This window comes from Bos javanicus, chromosome 20 (genome assembly GCF_032452875.1).
Source record: "Bos javanicus breed banteng chromosome 20, ARS-OSU_banteng_1.0, whole genome shotgun sequence".
In the NCBI taxonomy this organism is placed as follows: Eukaryota; Metazoa; Chordata; class Mammalia; order Artiodactyla; family Bovidae; genus Bos; species Bos javanicus.
Window position 1 is genome coordinate 61,099,200 of NC_083887.1, and position 20,737 is coordinate 61,119,936.

Consider the following 20,737-nt stretch of genomic DNA (forward strand, 5'->3'; position numbering starts at 1 on the left):
TGTTGTTCAGTCGCTAAGTCGTGTGACTCTGCGAGCTCAGGGACTGTAGCACGCCAGGCTCCTCTTCCTCCACTATCTCCTGGAGTTTTCTCAGATTCATGTCCATTGAGTCAGTGATGCTATCTAACCATCTCATCCTCTGCTACCTCCTTCTCCTTTGCCTTCAGTCTTCAATATTCCTTATATTTGTAGTAAAATAAAAACAAAGCCAAAGAGATGAGTTTTTCTGTATGTGGGTGAAAGTGGGTGAAAGCAGGAGACGGTATTAAAGGCCAGTATTGTCATCCTTGTGGGGAGAGGACATGCTCGGGACACCGCTGGGGGGCAGAGGTGTTAGACCAGCCAGGCAGCAGGAGAGCTTGTTGTTGGTTCTCAAAATACCTGCAGATTCCTCACTCCATCAAATAATGCTTATAGAAATTTATCTGGTGAAAATGTGAGAAATGTAAAGATGGGATAAAATGACAAGCAAAAGATAGGTGAATTATGATGCATACAGCTATTGAGTGCTAAGTATTTATTGCATCATTAAAATGTAGAATAATTTTTGTTGACATGATATGTTGCTGAGCAAAAATTAAAAAAAAAAACAACGTACAACCATTGCAGTAATACTCCATTATGTAAAGTTTATTATGCAAAATAAGTCAAATCAGAAAAAAAAAATTAGAAAAACCTATATCAAAATGCCAAAGCAAATATATTCATCTGGGATGGTAGGATTACTAATGGTTGCTTTTCCTTTTTTTTTTTTTTTTTTGTCTCTCTACATTTTCTAGATTTCCTGGAGTTAGCGCAGATTTACTACTAATTTTAATGGATTATTTAAGACTAAAGGACTTAACCATAGACTGAACAGTTGGAAGGCATAAGCCTTTTTCTACTTACCAGTCAGCAATCCAGGGCTTGGTTCTGACATTATTTACGGAGCCCTCTCTCTTTTCTGTAAGTGAAAGTGTTAATTGCTCAGTCAGGTCTGACTCTTTGCAACCACATGAACTGTAGCCCACCAGATTCCTCTTTCATGAGATTTTTCCAGGCAAGAATATTGGAGTTGCCATTCCCTTCTCCAGGCAATCTTACCAACTCAGGGATAGAACCCAGATCTCTTGCATTGCAGGCAGATTATTTACTGTGTGAGCCATCAAGAAACTCTTTCCTGTGAGCTCTTAGCTAAGGTTGGGAGTGAAAGCTGACAGTCTTTATGACCTATGCATAGTGATGACCAATGGTTAAATTAAATCTGGATTTTAAAAATTACAGTGATGGAAATTATTCCAAGTCATTTTCACTAGGGTTTGGAGGATGCCTTGGGTAGCAGTGGCTCTGTATGGTGAGAAAAGCCTAGAAGAATTCACTACTCTTTCTCTTATTGCCATATTGGGAAAGGGGCCAGGTAGATAAACAGATGGAATCATTCCTTATACTCTATGAGTCAAAGTTATTGAGTGCCTAAGGGCATACCTTGATTCTTTGCCTATTAAATCCCATATTTTATGATGACAGGTGACTGTCATACTTTTAAAAGTTATGTTTTATAAAAATTAGTGTGTAGACAGCATTTAGAAGGCAGCACCACTTATAAGAAACAGGCTGACACATCAAAACACACTAAAATGGGCGGGGGGCAGGAGCAAAAGCAAGAAAGCCAAAGTTCTAGGGCCTCTTATGCTGCTTAATAACGCTGGAACCTCAGACAATTTCTTTGTCAAAAAGTTTCACTTAAAATAGTACGGGCCCAGAGCTTGAATTTGAACAGGCCCCACAAAATTTGGGCTTCCCTGGTTGCTCAGAAGGTAAAGCGTCTGCCTGCAATGCGGGAGACCCGGGTTCAATCCCTGGGTTGGGAAGATCCCCTGGAGGAGAGCATGGCAACCTACTCCAGTATTCTTGCCTGGAGAATCCCATGGACAGAGGAGCCCGGTGGGCTACAGTCCATAGGGTCACAAAGAGTTGAACACAATTGAAGTGACTTAGCACACACACACACAGCTAATAATATGGTACTGCTGCTGCTGCCGCCGCCAAGTCGATTCAGTCGTGTCCGACTCTGTGCGACCCCAGAGACGGCAGCCCACCAGGCTCCCCCGTCCCTGGGATTCTCCAGGCAAGAATAGTGGAGTGGGTTGCCATTTCCTTCTCCAATGCATGAGAGTTAAAGTGAAAGTGAAGTTGCTCAGTTGTGTCCGACTGGCAGCGACCCCATGGACTGCAGCCTACCAGGCTCCTCTGTCCATGGGATTTTCCAGGCAAGAGTACTGGAGTGGGGTGCCATTGCCTTCTCCGAATAATATGGTACAAGGCCTGCTAAAAAAATTACATTGCTTAGTTTGAAGCCCATGAGGCTCAGATACAGTATATTAGAAAAATATCTTTTAATATTCACACAGCACTGGTTCCTGGAAGGACATGTGATATAAAAGCTTAAAGCAAGAAAATAACCTTGATTTACTCCCAACCTCTTATTTAAACAGAGATTCTTGTTGTGCCTTTACAAAAATTACCCTCAGTTAATTATTACTTCCTCTGCTGATGACCATTGCTAAGTAATACATGTCCCAAATACTTCAGTCTTATTTATTTGTGTGAGAAAGATAAGTACAGGGAAGCACAGTAACTTCTGAGAGTCTTGGCTTTAACCAGTGCATGCGTGTCCCCGTATGAAAGGGGCTGTTATCTGAGCCTGTCCTTTCTTTCATCAGTGAACTCAGACAGAGTAAACTGACAAACGAGTGTCGCCAGCTTTGAAACTTGTGTCCACTACCAGTGTCCGAGTTAGAACTCTGCGAATATTTGTGGAGCAGGCTGTTTACTTTATTTGACCATACCAACCAAACTTCTTAGGTCGGTTGTGAATTGTGGTGTTTCTTATTTACTTATAAGTTACTGATCACTTATTTTGCATGATTTCCATATAAAGGAGAATATCTTTAGTTTTTTTTTTTTTAAGTTGAAAGTATGTGGGCGTACAAGTAATAAATATATGTATATATATTTATCTACATATAGATATATACATATTTATCTACATGTAGATATACATATAAATATATGCAGATAGAAAATGGTAGCTTGGCTAGCTTCTTTTGTAGACTTAACGCTTATTTATCTCGTTGCTGTTTCTCATCATCTTACTTGCCTTCTCCAGCTCGTTGTTACTTTCTCTGTTTGTGAGTGTATTTTGGAATTTGGTCACGGTGGAGATAGGAGAAAGTGTCTATTTTCTTGTCTCCCCTTCTGCAGTTATGTCATGCACTTTCTCTGTGGTTCATACGTCTCGTCTTGCCAACGTGTGCCCCTTAGAGCTGTCTGCTTTTGTTGCTGTTCAGTCACTAAGTCGTCTCCAACTCTTCGCGACCCCCGTGGACTGCAGCACGCCAGCTAGTTAGGTCTGTCTACAGGGACAACATCCAGTTCCATTAAGCATGTCGTCTTGCATTGCAGGAGCTATGCCCGTCCCAGACCAGCCCTCGTCAGCCTCGGAGAAGACCAGCTCCTTGAGCCCTGGCCTCACCACCTCCAATGGGGATGGCTCGGAAACAGAAACCACCTCTGCCATCCTTGCCTCGGTTAAAGAACAGGTAGAAACGTGCCACTTTTCTGACATAAATATTGGGACGTTTTTGAAATCGTTCTTTCTGGATGAAAGCTGGTAATTTAGTTACGTTGGGGAGAAAATCATGATTTTCTAGCGGGATATTGGTGTTCATTATACCATTGTTATTAAAATATGATTATAACAGCTTTTGATTCAGTTTTTATTCAAGATTTAGGCAGGTTTCCTTGCAAAAATAGTCTACAGAAAAAGCAAAAATTGTAGTCAAATTCTTACCGGTGAAGTTTTGGCAGATTCATTGATGGATGCAATGTTTAATACCGTTAAATGTGTGAAGCCAAATAATTGGTCTGTGGGAAACCTAAAGTCTAGTAAAATTTCAAAGTATATCCATGATGCTAAAAAATTGATAAGGGTGAGAACAGATGATTATCATGGTGGGCTAAGCAAATTCATATTCTGTGTGTTTCTGAGATGGCTTTGGAAGAATACATCTCAGAACTTTTCCTGCAAAACTAAAGTCTAAATGATTCTTCTTTCACCATTTCTTTGCCATAAAAATGGATAAGCAAATAAAATCTGAGGTCTCATATTTAAAAGTAATTGTTTCATAAAATTCATGTTTCTTCTGTATAAAAGGTGGTAATTAAAGAAAGCTGGAAAATCAAGTTTTTTACATTTGCCTCTTTTTCTTTACCATGGCCTGGAATGTAAATCAGTGTTTTTTGTCTTAAGTGCAAAAGCATCCTGTCTTTGAATTATGTTATTCAGGGATGCTGAATTAGCAACAGCAGTGGGAGAAAAGTGACATAGTTTTCCTGAACCCAGGAACATCTTAATAGAGTGATAGGCTGCTGCTGCTGCTGCTAAGTCACTTTAGTCGTCTCCGACTCTGTGCGACCCCATAGACAGCAGCCCACCAGGCTCCCCCGTCCCTGGGATTCTCCAGGACTGAATGGGGCAATTACAGACTCAACTAGGAGAAGGAAGGCCTTTGGTTTTCCTAGAGAACACTGATTTTGTTTAATAAATGGGAACTGATTTAGGTAAAGGTTGATGATCAAGCTATCAAGGAGTAGCTAAGGAAAGATCCATTGAAGGAATCAATGATGCTATTAGTTAAAATTGTGTCACCAGGTCAGAAAGTGTGAAGCAAAATTAGGAGAGATGAATGGATGGGTTGGGTAATCTAGTTTGTGAAAATGGTAAGTAATCAGGAAATTGGGTTGAGGCCCAGACTGTATTGCTTGATTAATTTCTTCTAAAAGCCTACCCATGAGTGTTTTCTGGCTATTTTTCATGAGCAAGGAAAACAGAGAGGGAAAGTCCATGCTGCTTCTCATACTTCAGATACTGCTTTGTTTTATCGCTGGGTTATGTCGTGGATTTTTATTCTGGCCTAGTCTGGACATCTTGCTAGGCCACTAGCTTTAGAGTAGTGACAAAGTGTAAGGCATGAGAAATAAACTTACTAAGACAACCAGACCTGTTTGACGAAAAGATCCCACTTGCCTTGGGGCATGGCCTAAAAATAAAAATATATAAATAAAGAATATAGATAAGCAACAAGCACTAAAATTTTTTTTAAAGTTACCATGAAGAGTTTATTTTCTAGTTATTAAACTCATTTCATTGCTTATAGATGAGATGAGATTCTTTGGGACAAGAAAATCTGTCTTGGGGAGCTGAGACAGAGCAGGTGGTAACACCCAAATCAGAGACCTGGGTGCCAGGCTCCATGTGTGGTGTCTGCCAGTTTGAAGGCAGAAATCACTCAGCAGCAGAGCCCATGGACTTCCTTGGTGTGGCCTCGTGGAGATGACCAATCTCTTCCTTCACTGGGGGATTTTTGTCCTAAATTATTCTTCAGACGTCCTTCCTCTCTTTTTCTCAGGGATAGACTGTTTTCTTATGGAGTCAAAACTAAGTTAAATATGTTTTTAAAAGCTTTAGCTGAAATTAAGGAAAATAACTTTAAAAATTAATACCTTCTATGGTTCTTAATAATTATATGCATAATCTATTTATAAATCTTTTCACTTAAAGGATATTTGCCTGGCCCTCTTTAGGTGCTAATAAGAAATAACTTTCTTGAGTAAAAATACTATTTCTTCATTTAGAGAATTTCAAGTAAAACATTTTATGGCATTATACTTATTATCACTCTAGTCCTGACTCCCTGGGAGTCATTTCTACAGGAGGGTAGTGATTTTTTTTTTTTTTTTCATCATAGTAGGCATATATTCTGAGGTGACTGGGTATAATAGGCTACATGATTTAATTGCTCATTCATTAAATACACTGAGTACGTTATACTGGTAAATTACAGTAAAGAGTAGTAATGGAAATGAATACGTAAAGAAAGCTCAGTCTAGTAAGAGTTCATTGGAATACGTTGTTAATGAGACTAAGAACACAGGTTCTTAGGCTGGTAGTTGACATTGCATGGAAATAAATTCTAGGTTGTAACCACTGACCAGAACTTACATCATGCCAAACCCTGAACCATGGAATGTGTCCCGTGTGGCATGTATGGCATGACTGAGGCATTTGTAAGCTGAGTCCTAAAGTGTTTGAGCACCCATCAGTCATGGACTGTTCAGTGAAAAGGTGTTCACCGATCTTTTTCCTCTGTTCTGATTTCCCATCTCGATTGCTTTTTAACTGGTGAATTTTGTACTTTTGCATTAACATAAACAGACTGATGATTTATGCTGTACTCTGTGGGTGGTTTTCTATGTTCCAGAGGCATTGGTCTCATTTCCAACATTTACCAAGTCTCTCATCCTGTGGGGCTCCAAGGGGGAGACACTCAGCTCCTACTTCTTCCCCTGTATGTGAGTGTCCTTTACTTAAAGAGGAAGAGAGGACAGAGGTTCGGTGATGATTCTTGTCATGTCATCTGAACAAATAACTGAGAGGAGACTGACAACCATTCATCTCAAAGAGGAGCCAAAGTGATACGATGGCTAAAAGGGTGAGAAGGGTCAAGGGATTTAAAGATAGGAGATAATTGCTATGATGGTGGCAATGACCCATAAGAAGAGAAGAAATTAGTGATGCTTGACAGAGAGGGTATGATTTCAGGGGGAAAGTTACTGAGTAGGTGAGAGTGAAGGGGACCCAGTGCACCAGTGGAGGGAACAAAGACAGTTCACCTATGGGAACAGGAGACTACATGCTTGCAGGTGGGCTGATGGCTTGGCACTGGAAATGTGTCTGTTTCTAATCTGCTGTCATCAGGTAGACATGGTCAGCGCATTCTGAGTTGGAGCCTATTTGAAGTCTGAAAAGCTGGAGGTGGAGAGGGAAAGGCATTGGATATGATGGATGTAAGAAAATGACTATAATGATGGATATCAGAATTGATGCTGAGTGACAAGGGGTGAAAGACAGGAAAATTGATAGGAACAAAGGATTCACAGAGCGAATAGCTACAGATGCTGATAGCATGAGAACCACGTGCTTAAAGCAGGAATTTGAAAGCAGTTCTTGTTAATGTTGAGGCCTCGGTTATGACTCTGGGAAGTAAGGTCAAATCAAGAAAAGAGAGAGAAAGATTGTTATTGACTGTGAAAGCTGCTCTAAGGATGACGGCAGGGCAGTGGCTCAAATCCCCATCACTGGAGAGGAGAGATCCAAGGCTGCCCTGTGACTGCAAGAAATGCAAATATGTTTGCTTCCAGTTTGCCTGAGAGTAGTCATCTGATCTTCATTTTCTTGTTTTTGTTTTTTTTAAAAAATTGTTCCAATGCTGGGCTGTAGTATTAGACAAGAATTTACATTTACTTGCTCTAAGTAATGTTGATCTGTATATTTTATCTTAAATCAATATGTATACTACTTTGCTCTTAGGAAAACCATGACTTTCCTAAAACTGTACCTGTTTTAAAATATATTTTTTTCTTTCCCTTCAGTTGATCAGTGTTTAATTTGACCATCATATGCTTTCAAAGCTGGTGTCTAAAGGGTCTTCTTATATAAGCTAGAAAAATCATGGGGGCTTTTGTTAATTATTTTTTTTTAATTGAAGTATAGTTAATTTACAATGTTGTATTACTTTCAGGTATAGAGCAAAGTGATTCAGATATATATTATTGACATATCCTTTTTCAGATCCTCTTCCATGGGATGCTTCTTAAAAACCTTTAGATTTTTGGAAAACTTTAGAGCTCATATAGTTGATCTTTGTAAATTATTATGGTACAGATAAATGTGTTTTTTGTAATGATTCTACCAGTGAAATATGTTTAATAATGAACAGATTAAATAGAAAATTCTAAGTACAGAACAGTAAATGCAAATGTATTATATTGTTGTGTTTATTTAATAGTGTTTGTCACATGCCGACTATGTGCTTAGAACTGTGCTTTCCCTGGGCGATACACAGATTTGGAGTATTATTGCTTTCAAGTATAGCAATGAAGCTAAAAACATAAGACAAACACATATAAAAAGGTATAAAATATTTTTTTAAATTGTAGGTGAATTGTTCATTTGCTTGTTTTTGACTGTGACGGGTCTCCGTTGCTGTGTGGGCTTTGCTCTAGCTGCAGTGAGCGGTGTCCACTCTCTGGTTGCGTTGTGTTGGCTTCTCACTGCAGTGGCCTCTCTGGTTATGGCGCATGGGTTCTAGAGCACACTGGCTTCAGGAGTTTCTGGACTCTAGAGCACTGGCTCGGGAGTTGTGCTGCACGGCCTTAGTTGCTCCGAGGCATGTGGAATCTTCCCAGATCAGGGATAGAACCTATGTCTCCTGCATTGGCAGGTGGATTCTTTGCCACTAAGCCACCACCAGGGAAGACCTGTGGGTGAAGTTTTAAGAAAACACTCTAGTCAATATATTATAAAATTCCAAATGGTTTGTAACAATAAACATATTCCTTAAAATTGATTGTGTTTGTAACTGTAGATGTTCTATTGCGACAGTAATGTCTCCTGTTCTTTAAATTCCACAAGGATTGAAGATTATATTATTGCTTTCAAAGGAAATTTTCAGTATCATGATTTAGGATATTGGTAATTTTTAAGTAATAAAACAGGACTATTTTGCTTTTAATCATTTTTGTTATTATGTTTAATGTAGAGAAGTAGGAGTAGAGGCATTTCTGAGCTCCCAGTATGGGCAGAACTACTGACTGCAGAGTATTTTGCATATGTCCGAATCATATGCAGGTACTAAAAAAGTATTTAAAAATATTTATCTTACATAAAATCTAAAAAAATCTGGATCATTTACATTGACTCATGTGTTAAGATAGCATGCCTTTATTTTTACTTAGAGTCTACATTTATATAGCTTTAAAATTACATAGCTCTGTATAACAGCAGTATTATTGGGAAGGAGTACATTATAAAATGCTTAGTTAATTGGTATTTTTCCAGTGCTGCATAACACTTCAGAATTTCTCAGTATTATTCGTGTCCCTGTGATCTGCAACAATAGTTTCTGATAACACAATGTGGAAAATGACCTATATAACTAATCAGTTTCCAAAGTATATTTTTGGAAAATATTTTATGAAACTAATGACGAAATTATCATCCATGAAAAAAGAGGAAATTAAAACACCTTTAGGAAAGGTCAAGAAGATGGAGAAGAATTATCTGCAAAGACTAGTGAACTTTATATTCATTTAGTCAGAGAAGAAAAGAATTAGATCATAGTGACACTAGCTGAACTTTCTCCGTGTATCAAAATTAAAATGAGAATTTTTTTTTTCATTTTCTGAATATCTATAATTTTATTTTTTTATTTTTTTAAATTTTATTTTATTTTTAAACTTTCCATAATTGTATTAGAATTATTTTATTGATAATTTTAAAATTTATTTCTTTTTTAGCCAGATATAGATTGAAAGTTTTTTTAAAAAGGGACGGGGTTATGACTTTACTCTTTTTTCATTTCTAGAACAGGAGCTATGTTAGGGGCAGTGAATGCCTGTTTGAACTGGGTCTGGGTAGGTGATATAGCTAATAATAAGGAAAGGAAAGAGCCTGGAGTCAGCAAGGATCAGAAAGCCTTATAGATACAACATGCCCAGTTGGGGAGCCAGTTGTAGCTACAGTGAGCACATGGGTGTGTAGTCTTCCAGCATGGCAAAGAAAGCAAGCAGGTAGTGAAAGTAGAGGTCTGGAGTTCCAACTCGGAAGGAAAGGGGTGGTCATGTGGCACCAGACTGATAGGATCGGCTAGGCTTGAAGCAAGTCTATTTGGATCCTGGATCCTTTGAATCACAAAAGTGATGATTGAAACGGGAGATCAAGGAGGAACAAAGCTCATAAACTATTTGTGTAAGATTTGGGGAATTAACGCTGGAGGTTTTAGCCATGGCTGGATAACTCTGCAAGTGTGAATACATCGTCTGCCTCCCTTCTTCTATGCTCCCTCGTTTATATTCTAGTCTTGCCTGTAAGTTATTTTGAGTTCTTTTCTCTAAAGCTTAATTTTCGCCTTAACATTTTACTTTGTAACTCTTCTCAAGACACATATGTACTCATCCATCTTTTTAATAACCCCAGATTCTATTCTAAGCATTAATTCGTTGGTTGATGTCTGCTTAGTCTCTTTGAAGCTGTTATTTGTTCAGGTTTTAGGGGACTGAAGGCTATAATGGGAAAAATAAAAATGGACTAACCCTTTACATGCTAAGTTAGAAGACAAGCTCTTAATAGGTGGGGTTTTGTAACATGATATTATAGTGTCTACTGTGTCTTTCATATTTGTTATTAGAATTCATTGTTATTCATATGTGAAATCACATTGAATATTTTAAATGTGGTATTTTAATAGTTTTAAATAAGCTTTCCATTATAAAATGATTCGTGCACATTGTGAAAAGTTTAAAAAACTCAAAATGGAGTAGAGGTACAGATTTTATTTGAGGATAACACTGCAGTTAGAGATTGTTGCTATATTTGGGAGGATTTCCTTCTTAGATTTTTTTATATGACTATATAAGTATTTGTGCACATTTTTGTTTTTCTTTATGTTTTATACCTTGTACATTTAATATTATATCAAGTATTTTTATATCACTAAATATTTTAGAACATTTTTTCTAATGGTTATATAAGTGGATGCACTGGGAATTATTTAATATTATAATTTTATTTAACTTTTTGCTTATTAATTGAGCTCTTCAGTTGATTCCATTTTCTCAGATTGAAAAAAAAAAATGACATGTCATACTTTCTTGTACATAAATCATTGGGTCAACTTTGACAGAGGCTGCCTGGAGCAAAGTTTTAAGAATGACTTTAAAAACATTTGCAAACTCACTGAGAAAATCTGTCATAATTAATTACTGATAAGAGCCACAGGCAGGATGTATGAAGCAGGAACTCCTGGGGTATCACCCTGTACAGGGTTTGTGTGGAAAGGAAAATTAACAAATAGAATATTCTAGAGGGAGTAAATGGGAAGAACATGTTTAGTGTTCAGAGCAACTGAACCAAATATGGTAGAAACAGTCAAAATAAACATAGGAATTATAGCAGGACAAGGAAACACTGTTAAATAGAATCTCAAAATGCCAAAAGAGTTCTTTAAAAGGACAGATATTAAATTTCTTTAAATTTATATTTCAATAAAATATATATTTCATATTTCTTTAAAATGTTAATGTGGAACTTATTTCATCAGATATGTAATTAAATGATGACCTTTCTTTTTTAAAAAATTAATTGATTCATTTTAATTGGAGACTAATTACTTTACAATATTGTGGTGGTTTTTGCCATATTTTGACATGAATCAGCCACGGGTGTACACGTGTCCCCCATCCCGAACCCCCTCCCACCTCCCTTCCCATCCCATCCCTCTGGGATGTCCCAGTGCACCTGCTTTGAGTGCCCTGTTTAATGCATTGAGCATGCACTGGTCTATGGTGACTTTTCTTTGGTGACTATTTTGTGAATATTTCTATTTATGACCAAAGAAATTGAAACTTAAAAAACTGTTTAGTTTGCTTGCTTGCTTGCTTAGTTTTGCTCAGTCATGTCCGACTCTGTGAGACCCCAGGAACTGTAACCCACCAGGCTCCTCTGTCCATGGGATCCTCCAGGCAAGGATACTAGAGTGGGTTGCCATTTCCTCCTCCAAGGAATCTTCCCAGCTCAGGGATTGAACCAATGTCTCCTGTGTTTCCTGCATTACAGGCAGATTATTGACCCTCTGAGCCATCTGGGAACCATATAAGAAATTGCTACAGAATTGAAATGAGCAGTTAGCTTGGTTTTCTCTGTGACCAGAGTTTTCCTGAGGTCAAGTTAGATGTTGCCTGTGCCTTTGTTACTTTTATTTAACTCAGAAAAGGGAGGTGGGTCATTTCACATCAACTTGATCTGTGATATATTTTTGGAATCTGAAGGAATCATTAGTGAGACTCCAAACAGACATACTGACAAAGGTCCATATTGTCAAAGCTGTGGTTTTTCTAGTTGTCATATATAGATGTAAGAGTTGGACTATAAAGAAAGCTGAGTGTTGAAGAATTGGTGCTTTCGAATTGTGGTGCTGGAGGAGACTCTTGAGAGTCCCTTGGACAGCCAGAAGATCAAACCAGTCAGTCCCTAAAGGAAATCTACCATGAAATATTCATTGGAAGGACTGATGCCTAAGCTGAAACTCTAATACTTAACCTCCTGATGCAAACAGGCAACTCACTGGAAAAGACCTTGATGCTGAGAAAGATTGAGGGCGAGAGGAGAAGCGAGTGGTAGAAGATGAGATGGTTAGATAGCACCACTGACTCAGTGGACATGAGTTTAAGCAAGCTCCAGGAGCTGGTGGAGGACAGAGTAGTCTGGCATGCTACAGTACATGGGGTCGCAAAGAATTGGCTGAACAACAAGGAAACAGACATACTTCAGTGAAATTATGTAGCTCAGTGTTAGTGTCTGTAGTGAAAATGTGGGGTGATGGGAGTCCCAGGGGTTAAATACCATAGCATCACTTTCCTGGAACATTCCTGTTTTTCAGAGTCAGTGGTTTGCACTGACATTATCTGTGGTGTGCATCAGTAACACAGGTAAACATGCCCCAGGCAGCCCATCGATCATGTTCAAGTGGCTGTCATTTGACTGCAGTCATTGAAGGAATGTGCAGGTTCATGCCCTAGGCTCTAAATGAGCCTGCTATCTAGTGGCTGCCAGGGAAAAGTGAAGACCAGTCTCCTCCTTTTTCACTAATGGCAGGTTTTGACTTTCACATTCTACTCTTGGCCACCAGGATCGCTTGCTTAATAAATAGGAGAAAGAAGGACCCAGTATCAATGCGACCAAAACAAACAAGCACAAATCACTTTGGACAAGTAATCTTCAACATTTCCATAGTGAATACTAACTAGTTCTATTCACCAAGTCAGTAGATTTTTTAAAAATTTCGTTGGAGAGTATAGCTGCTTTACAATGTTGCATTAGTTTCTGCTGTATAGCAAGGTGAATCAGTTATGCATATACATACATCCCCTCTCTTGGATTTCCTTTCCATTTAGGTCACCACAGAGCACTGAGTAGAGTTTCCTGTGCTATACAATCAGTTCTCAGTAGTAATCTATTTTATACAAGTCAATAGATTTAGCTATCTGAGATGCATTTTGTAGCTTACACTTCCTGGAGGAAAAAATTATCTTCAGAATTCAAAATTAGATTACAGAAAAGTCAACTTAAGGTTGTTCCATAGTTGTTGGCAAGTCCAAGCAATTCCATGAGCAGTTGGACATAGCTGTCTCATGTTCTGAGTAGCAGGATTCTGAGGCATCAACCAGACTAAGTTGCTTCAGTCATATCCGACTCTTTGAGACCCCATAGACTGTAGCCCACTGGGCTCCTCTGTCCATGGGATTCTCCAGGCAAGTATACTAGAATGGGCTGCCATTCCCTTCTCCAGGGGATCATCTCCACCCAGGGATCGAAACCCCATCTCTTGTGTCTTCCTCATTGGCAGGTGGATTGTTTACCACTAGCACCTTCTGGGCCACCCACCAAGGGTCTTTAAATCTTTGAGTGGATTGGAAGCCTCTGCAGGACAGAAGTAGGCCTGCTGGCCAGCACTCATGCCCACCACCTCTACAGCATTGAAGCCCTTCACCCAAACAAAAGATCAGCTTTGAACCTAACCCCTTAGCTAACACAGGTGCTTTTACGAAATAATACCATTCACTCCAACTACTGGTCAGAGACCTGCAGTTGCCTGTTATAGACCTGTTGGAAGCCAGAGGCAGTTTATGCTTAAAATAAATAATCTAGAATGTAAATTCTCTAATTTGGGATCTCTGCTGAGGTCAGGAACAGCACCTCAGTCCTTCACAGTAATATGTTCCAAGAGTGTGGCTTTCATAATGCTGAAGAATTAATGCTTTTGAACTGTGGTGTTGGAGAAGACTCTTGAGAGTCCCTTGGACTGCAAGGAGATCCAACCAGTCCATCCTAAAGGAAATCAGTCCTGAATATTCATTGGAAGGACTCATGCTGAAGCTGAAACTCCAATATTTGGCCACCTAATGTGAAGAACTGACTCTTTGGAAAAGACCCTGAGGCTGGGAAAGATTAAGGGTGGGAAGAGAAGGGGACGACAGAGGATGAGATGGTTGGATGGCATCACTGACTCAACGGACATGAGTTTGAGTAAACTCCTGGAGTTGGTGATGGATAGGGAGGCCTGGCATGCTGCATGGGGTCGCAAAGAGTCAGACACGACTGAGTGACTGAACTAAATTGAACTGAATGAAATGACTCCACCTTTAGGGGGAGTTGTTATTGTTGTTGTTTACTGGCTAAGTCATGCCCAACACTTTGTGACCCCATGCAGTGTAGCCCAGCAGGCTCCTCTGTCAATGGGATTTCCCAGGCAAGAATACTGGAGTGGGTTGCCATTTCCTTCTCCAGAGTCTCCTGCATTGGCTGACAGGTTCTTTACCACTCAGTCACCAGAGAAACCCTTAGGGAGAATAGAAATAAGAAATTACTATCCTGGGAGCTTTTCTGGATTGTATGGAAGACTGATATTGAAAACCTTTTGCACACTGTTGTCATATGATTTAACAGAAGTGAAATATTTTAGTATTAGAGATATAGTACTATTATTGTAGGAATAATAGTTAAAATGCTTATTTTCTGAAAAACATCTAAGTTTACTGATTAATTTATGGGATGGATAAATTTATGGTTGTGACCAGGTCTTCTCTCTTTCCTGTGTCCCCAGCAACCAAGTGAGTGCCACACACAGAGAACATGATTAACTCATTTGTGTTGAGGATGTGCATTCATGAATAAATTTATAGTATTTTCCTGTTCTGTCATAGTGCAAAAGTGAATGCTTCATCTAATTGCGATGGGAGCCATTAGTTTAGTTGTGTGGCTCAGGGATCTCATCTGCATTGTTAGCTTGATCATGTCTTTCCATCCTTTTTTGAATGTTGTGTTGACTCTGTGTCTTCCCCTGTGGGCTACCTGCATATTGTTTCAGAATTAGTCCATTTACTCTGATGAATCCCAGGCCCCCAAATTGCAGTTTTGTCTATAAACAACCCAAACTGAAACTCGTTTAACTGGGTGGAGTGAGATATTTTCAATTTGAAAGGAGGCATGTTAAGTGAAACATAACCTCCGTTCATGAAATATATAGGTGATTGTCTTTTTTCTGGGCTTCCCTGATAGCTCAGACAGTAAAGAGTTGGCCTACAATGCAAGAGACTCAGATTCAATCCCTGGGTCAGGAAAATCCCTTGGAGAAGGGAATGGCTGCCCACTTCAATATTCTTGCCTGGAGAATTCCATGGACAGAGGAGCCTGGAGGGCTTAGTTCATGGGGTTGCAGAGTGTCAGACAAAAATCTTTTTTTCTTGAACTAAACTTGTGTGCCTTATTTCATCTAAAATTTAAAAAGCAATCAACTCCCCTGTTAGAACATAAATCAGCAGCTTCACTCATAAAAAACACACAAACATCTAATTCCTTTTGTTTCTATGCAATTATACCAAGTTCCTCATATTTGTTGAGTGTCTGTTTCAGTCATTGTTAACTGTTCTTTGAAAACATACTTTTCCCAGAGGATAGAGCAATCCAACTACTATAATCATCTGCTGGTCTCATATTTCTTTTCTGTTTAGGAGGTTTTTCACCATTTCACACCTGATGGAACTCAATATGGTCATATTAAAATCTTCTGATTATTACAGATTTTGACGTGTGTTGTTCTGTATGTTTATTTTGAATGTTTGTTTAATGATGGTATGCCATATGTATTGCATATGTGTGGGGCTTTTTGTTTTTGTTTTTGGCTTTTTAATGTATTTGCATAAGATACATCATGTGGTACGGGGAGGGAGGAGAGAGGGGGATTTGGGATGGGGAACATGTGTATACCTGTGGTGGATTCATGTTGATGTATGGCAAAACCAATGCAATATTGTAAAGTAATTAACCTCCAGTTAAAAAAAAATAAATTTATATTAAAAAAATACATCATCTTTTTAAAAATTAAATTTAAAAATGTAATTGAAATATTGTTGATTTACAATGTTGTGTTAATTTCAGATATACAGCTAAGTGATTCAGTTATATATATATCTAGTATATCTGATTTACATATGCTATGTATATCAATTATATATATGTCTTTTTCCAGATATATATTCTTTTTCAGATTCTTTTCCCTTATGGCTTATTACAAAATATTGAGTATAGTTCCCTGTGCTATACAGTAGGTCCCTGTTTTTTATCTATTTCATATATAATGATATGTGGTCAGTTGCTCATTCGTATCTGACTCTTCATGGCCCCATGGCCCTTGTAGCCCACCAGGCTCCTCTGTCCATGGGATTCTCCAGAGTGGCAATGCTAGAGTGGGTTGCCATTCCCTACTCCTGAGAATCTTCCTAACCTGGGCATCAAACCTGTGATAATTGCATCTCCTGCATTGCCAGGCAGATTACTACTCTCGCCACATGGGAAGCCCATATATGGTAGTGTGGGCTTATCCTAACAAAGCTCCTAATTTATCCCTCCTTTCATCATGAGCTTCTTTATATGCACTTTTCTGGACACATAAGACTCTTACTGGTCCACAACTTTATAGAAGAATAATTTCAGTCTTATCTATGGGTTACAGGAAATATTCTTCATATAAAAATGTTCTAAGGATTTCCTATAAGAAATGCAGCAGTAGTAATCATAAATGCTGTTGTTGCAAATCCCTTATTATGTCCCCAGCTCATGTGAAGGTTTATTTTGCAGCATTTTCTCAGGAGAAAACTTTGCAAGTGAAGATGGCCTTAAAACACTTCACGGAAACATAAACTTGGAATATACTTTCATGTCAACTTCAGAATTGAACAGGTTGTTCTTGTGAGACATGTGGACCCTATATAAATGTTGCCTCATGGTGAATTAAGACAGGTGACAATATATTGACCATTAAAATGTGTCTACAACACTATTTCCCCTGTCTTTGACCTTCTTCTGATGTGAGTCTAACACTCTCTTCCATTGATAAATGGGCTCAATATTCCCTGTCCTTCACTTTATTTGGACTTGAGGCTATGGTGGAAGTGACACTGATTTCTAAGACTGGAGCATTAAGGGTGGTACACCTGCTCATTGGTTCTCTTGGGATCCTCATTCTTAGAAACCAGTCACCATAAAGTGGATGTGGCTGTGTGCAGAAATGCTCAGTCCCTGAGCTCATAGCCATGTCTGAACTTCTGGCCGACATCAGTGTCAAATTGCCAGCCTTTCCAATGAGCCATCTACTTTTGAGTCCCCTGTCAAGGGGCCCAGGCTGCAGTCTGATACTTGGACACTGATGACCAAGATAAACCATTGTGGTTTCAAGCCAGGTTGGGGCTGGTTTGCTACATAGCAGTAGATAACCAGTTCAGACATTTTCCTGTGCTTATAAAAAAATCATTGTATTAGGCCATCTGTATACTTTTCTCTGCTTCTAAATCTTACGTTTCTGTACATCCTGAAGTATCTTTAAAAGATCAGCTTATTGAAATATAATTCACAAGCCATACATTTCACCTGTTTCAGTGGTTTATTCACAGAGTTGTACAGCCATTGCCACCATTTAATTTTGAAACACTTTTGTCCCTTCAAAGATAATTCCATGTTGATACATGGCAAAACCAATACAATATTGTAAAGTTAAAAAATACAATTAAAAAAAAAGAATGCTCAAACTACCAAAAAAAAAAAAAAAGGTAATTCCTGTACCATTAACAGCCATTCTCCTCAAACCTCATGGCCGTAGGAAACAATATATTTTCTATCTTTGTAGATTTTCCTATTCTGGCCATTTCATATAAATAAAATCATAAATATATCATCATTTGTGAATGGCTGCTTTCACAATTCATAATGTTAAGTTTCACCCATATTGTAGTATATATCACTGTTTCACTCCTTTTTATTTCCAAATATATTCCATTCTGTGGATATGTTTCATTTCACTTCCCATTCATCTGCTGATAAACTTTTGGGTTGTTTCTACTTTTTGGCTATTGGGAATAAGGTTGATATGAGTAACCTGTATGTAAGCTTTGTCTAGACATATATTTTTATTTCTCTTGGATAAATAACTAAAAAGGGAAATTGTTGGGTCATCTGATAACTCTAAGGTCAACATTTTGAGAAACTGCCAAATTGTATTGCAGAGAGGCCGTATCTACTGGAGCTCCCAGTTCTTCACATTCTGCCATCACTTGTTCTTGTCCGTCTTATTTATTTGAGCCATCCTCATGGGCTGAGGCAACTTTCCAAAATGATTTGCTAGACGAGAACCTGAGGACACATACCAGACAGTCCTATGGCAGATCAATAATACATTTTTAAATGTTTAAGTATTATATTAAAAAAATATTTAGCAGTACATTTATACCGTAGACAAAGATAAGTTCCCAAACATGAATTGGTATAAGCCCCAGTATTTCTGGGACAGCATTCCCAGTCCTGTAAAGAGCCCAGAAGCCAAGTCATATTAGTTTCAGATAGAAGAACCAATGATGTCTGGCTTGCAGAGTATGGTTGGAGGGTGGGAGGATGGGGTAAGATGGGAAGAAGAAGAAGGAATGTAAGAGTTGCCATCATAACTTCTCTGGTAGCCCAGTGGCTAAGACTCCAAGCTCCCATTTTAGTGGGCCGAGGTTTGATTCCTGGTCAGGGAACTAGATCCTACATGCTGCAACTAAGATTTTCTGTGCCACAACTAGAAAATTCTACATGCCGAGACTAAAGATCTTGTACATTGCAACAAAGATCAAAGATGCCACATGCTGAAACCTAAGGCCTGGCGCATCTCCAAATAAAAATTAAAAAAAAATAAATAAAATAAAATAAAACACAGAGCTGCCATCAAATGACAAATTTAGGAAAGTATCAAAAAATACAACTAGTTATTACTGCCTTCTCAGGAAATCCATCAGCAAGAAAAATCAATGGCAGCCCTTTTGAAAAATGGGTGGCAGCGTTGTTTTTCAGTCACTCAGTCGTGTCTGACTCTTTATGACTCCATGGAATGCAGCATGCCAGGCTGTCCCATCCTTCACCATCTCATGGAGCTTGCACAAACTCATATCCATTGAATCGGTGATGCCATCCAACCATCTCATCCTCTGTCGCCCCCTTCTCCTCCTGCCTTCAGTCTTTCCCAGCATCAGGGTCTTTTCCAGTGAGTCAGCTCTTTCCATCAGGTGGCCAAATTACTGGAGTTTCAGCTTCAGCATCAGTCCTTCCAATGAATATTCAGGACTGATCTCCTTTAGGATGGACTGGTTGGATCTCCTTGCAGTCCAAGGGACTCTCAAAGAGTCTTCTTCAACACCACAATTCAAAAGCATCAGTTCTTCGGTGCTCAGCCTTTTTTATGGTCCAGCTCTCACATCTGTCCATGACTACTGGAAAAAACCATAGCTTTGACTAGATGGACCTATGTTGGCCAAGTAATATCTCTGCTTTTTAATATACTATCTAGGTTGGTCATAGCTTTTCTTCCAAGGAGGAAGTGTCCTTTACTTTCATAGCTGCAGTCCCCATCTGCAGTGATTTTGGAGCTCAAGAAAATAAAGTCTGTCACTGTTTCCATTGTTTGCCCATCTATTTGCCATGAAGTGATGGGACCAGATGCCATGATCTTAAAGATCATATAGATCATGGATCATAAAGAAAGCTGAGCGCCGAAGAATTGATGCTTTGAACTGTAGTGTTGAAGACTCTCGAGAGTCCCTTGGACAGCAAGGAAGTCAAGTCAGTCAATCTTAAAGGAAATCAGTCCTGAATATTCATTGGAAGGACTCATGCTGAAGCTGAAACTCCAATACTTTGACCACCTGATGCGAAGAACTGACTTACTGGAAGCGACCCTGATGCTGGGAAAGATTGAAGGCAGGAGGAGAAGGAGATGACAGTGGATGAGCTGGTTGGATGGCATCACTGACTCAAGGGACATGAGTTTGCACAATCTCTGGAAGTTGGTAATGGACAGGGAAGCCTGGTGTGCTACAGCCCATGGGGTTGCAAAGAGTCAGACATGAGTAAGAGACTAAACTGAACTGAGCTGTAATGATCTGAAGGCTTCTCCAGGTATTAATTATTATTTTTTTTAATTTTATTTTATTTTTAAACTTTACAATATTGTATTAGTTTTGCCAAATATCGAAATGAATCCGCCACAGGTATACCTGTGTTCCCCATCCTGAACCCTCCTCCCTCCTCCCTCCCCATACCCTCCCTCTGGGTCGTCCCAGTGCACCAGCCCCAAGCATCCAGTATCGTGCATCGAACCTGGACTGGCGACTCGTTTCATACATGATATTATACATGTTTCAATGCCATTCTCCCAAATCTCCCCACCCTCTCCCTCTCCCACAGAGTCCATAAGACTGATCTATACACCAGTGTCTGTTTTGCTGTCTCGTACACAGGGTTATTGTTACCATCTTTCTAAATTCCATATATATGCGTTAGTATTGGTGTTTTTCTTTCTGGCTTACTTCACTCTGTATAATAGGTTCCAGTTTCATCCATCTCATTAGAACTGATTCAAATGTATTCTTTTTAATGGCTGATCTGACTTTCAATTTGCTAGTAAATAAATTCTTCTTACTAGTGTTCCATCACTAAAGATAAATATTACAAGTAATTTTTAAATATTGGCCAAGTTTGAATATATGCACATTT

General features: G+C 38.9%; 1 protein-coding gene across 2 annotated transcripts in view; it reads left to right on the forward strand.

Annotated features, from left to right (window-relative positions):
- Positions 1 to 20,737, forward strand: part of CTNND2 (catenin delta 2) — a 1,100,621-nt gene that overhangs the window by 185,847 nt on the left and 894,037 nt on the right. For both annotated transcript variants that reach the window (XM_061393866.1, XM_061393867.1), the window contains exon 2: positions 3,445 to 3,581. In XM_061393866.1, the coding sequence (XP_061249850.1) occupies positions 3,445 to 3,581 (137 nt within the window). The remainder of the gene's footprint in view (positions 1 to 3,444; positions 3,582 to 20,737) is intronic.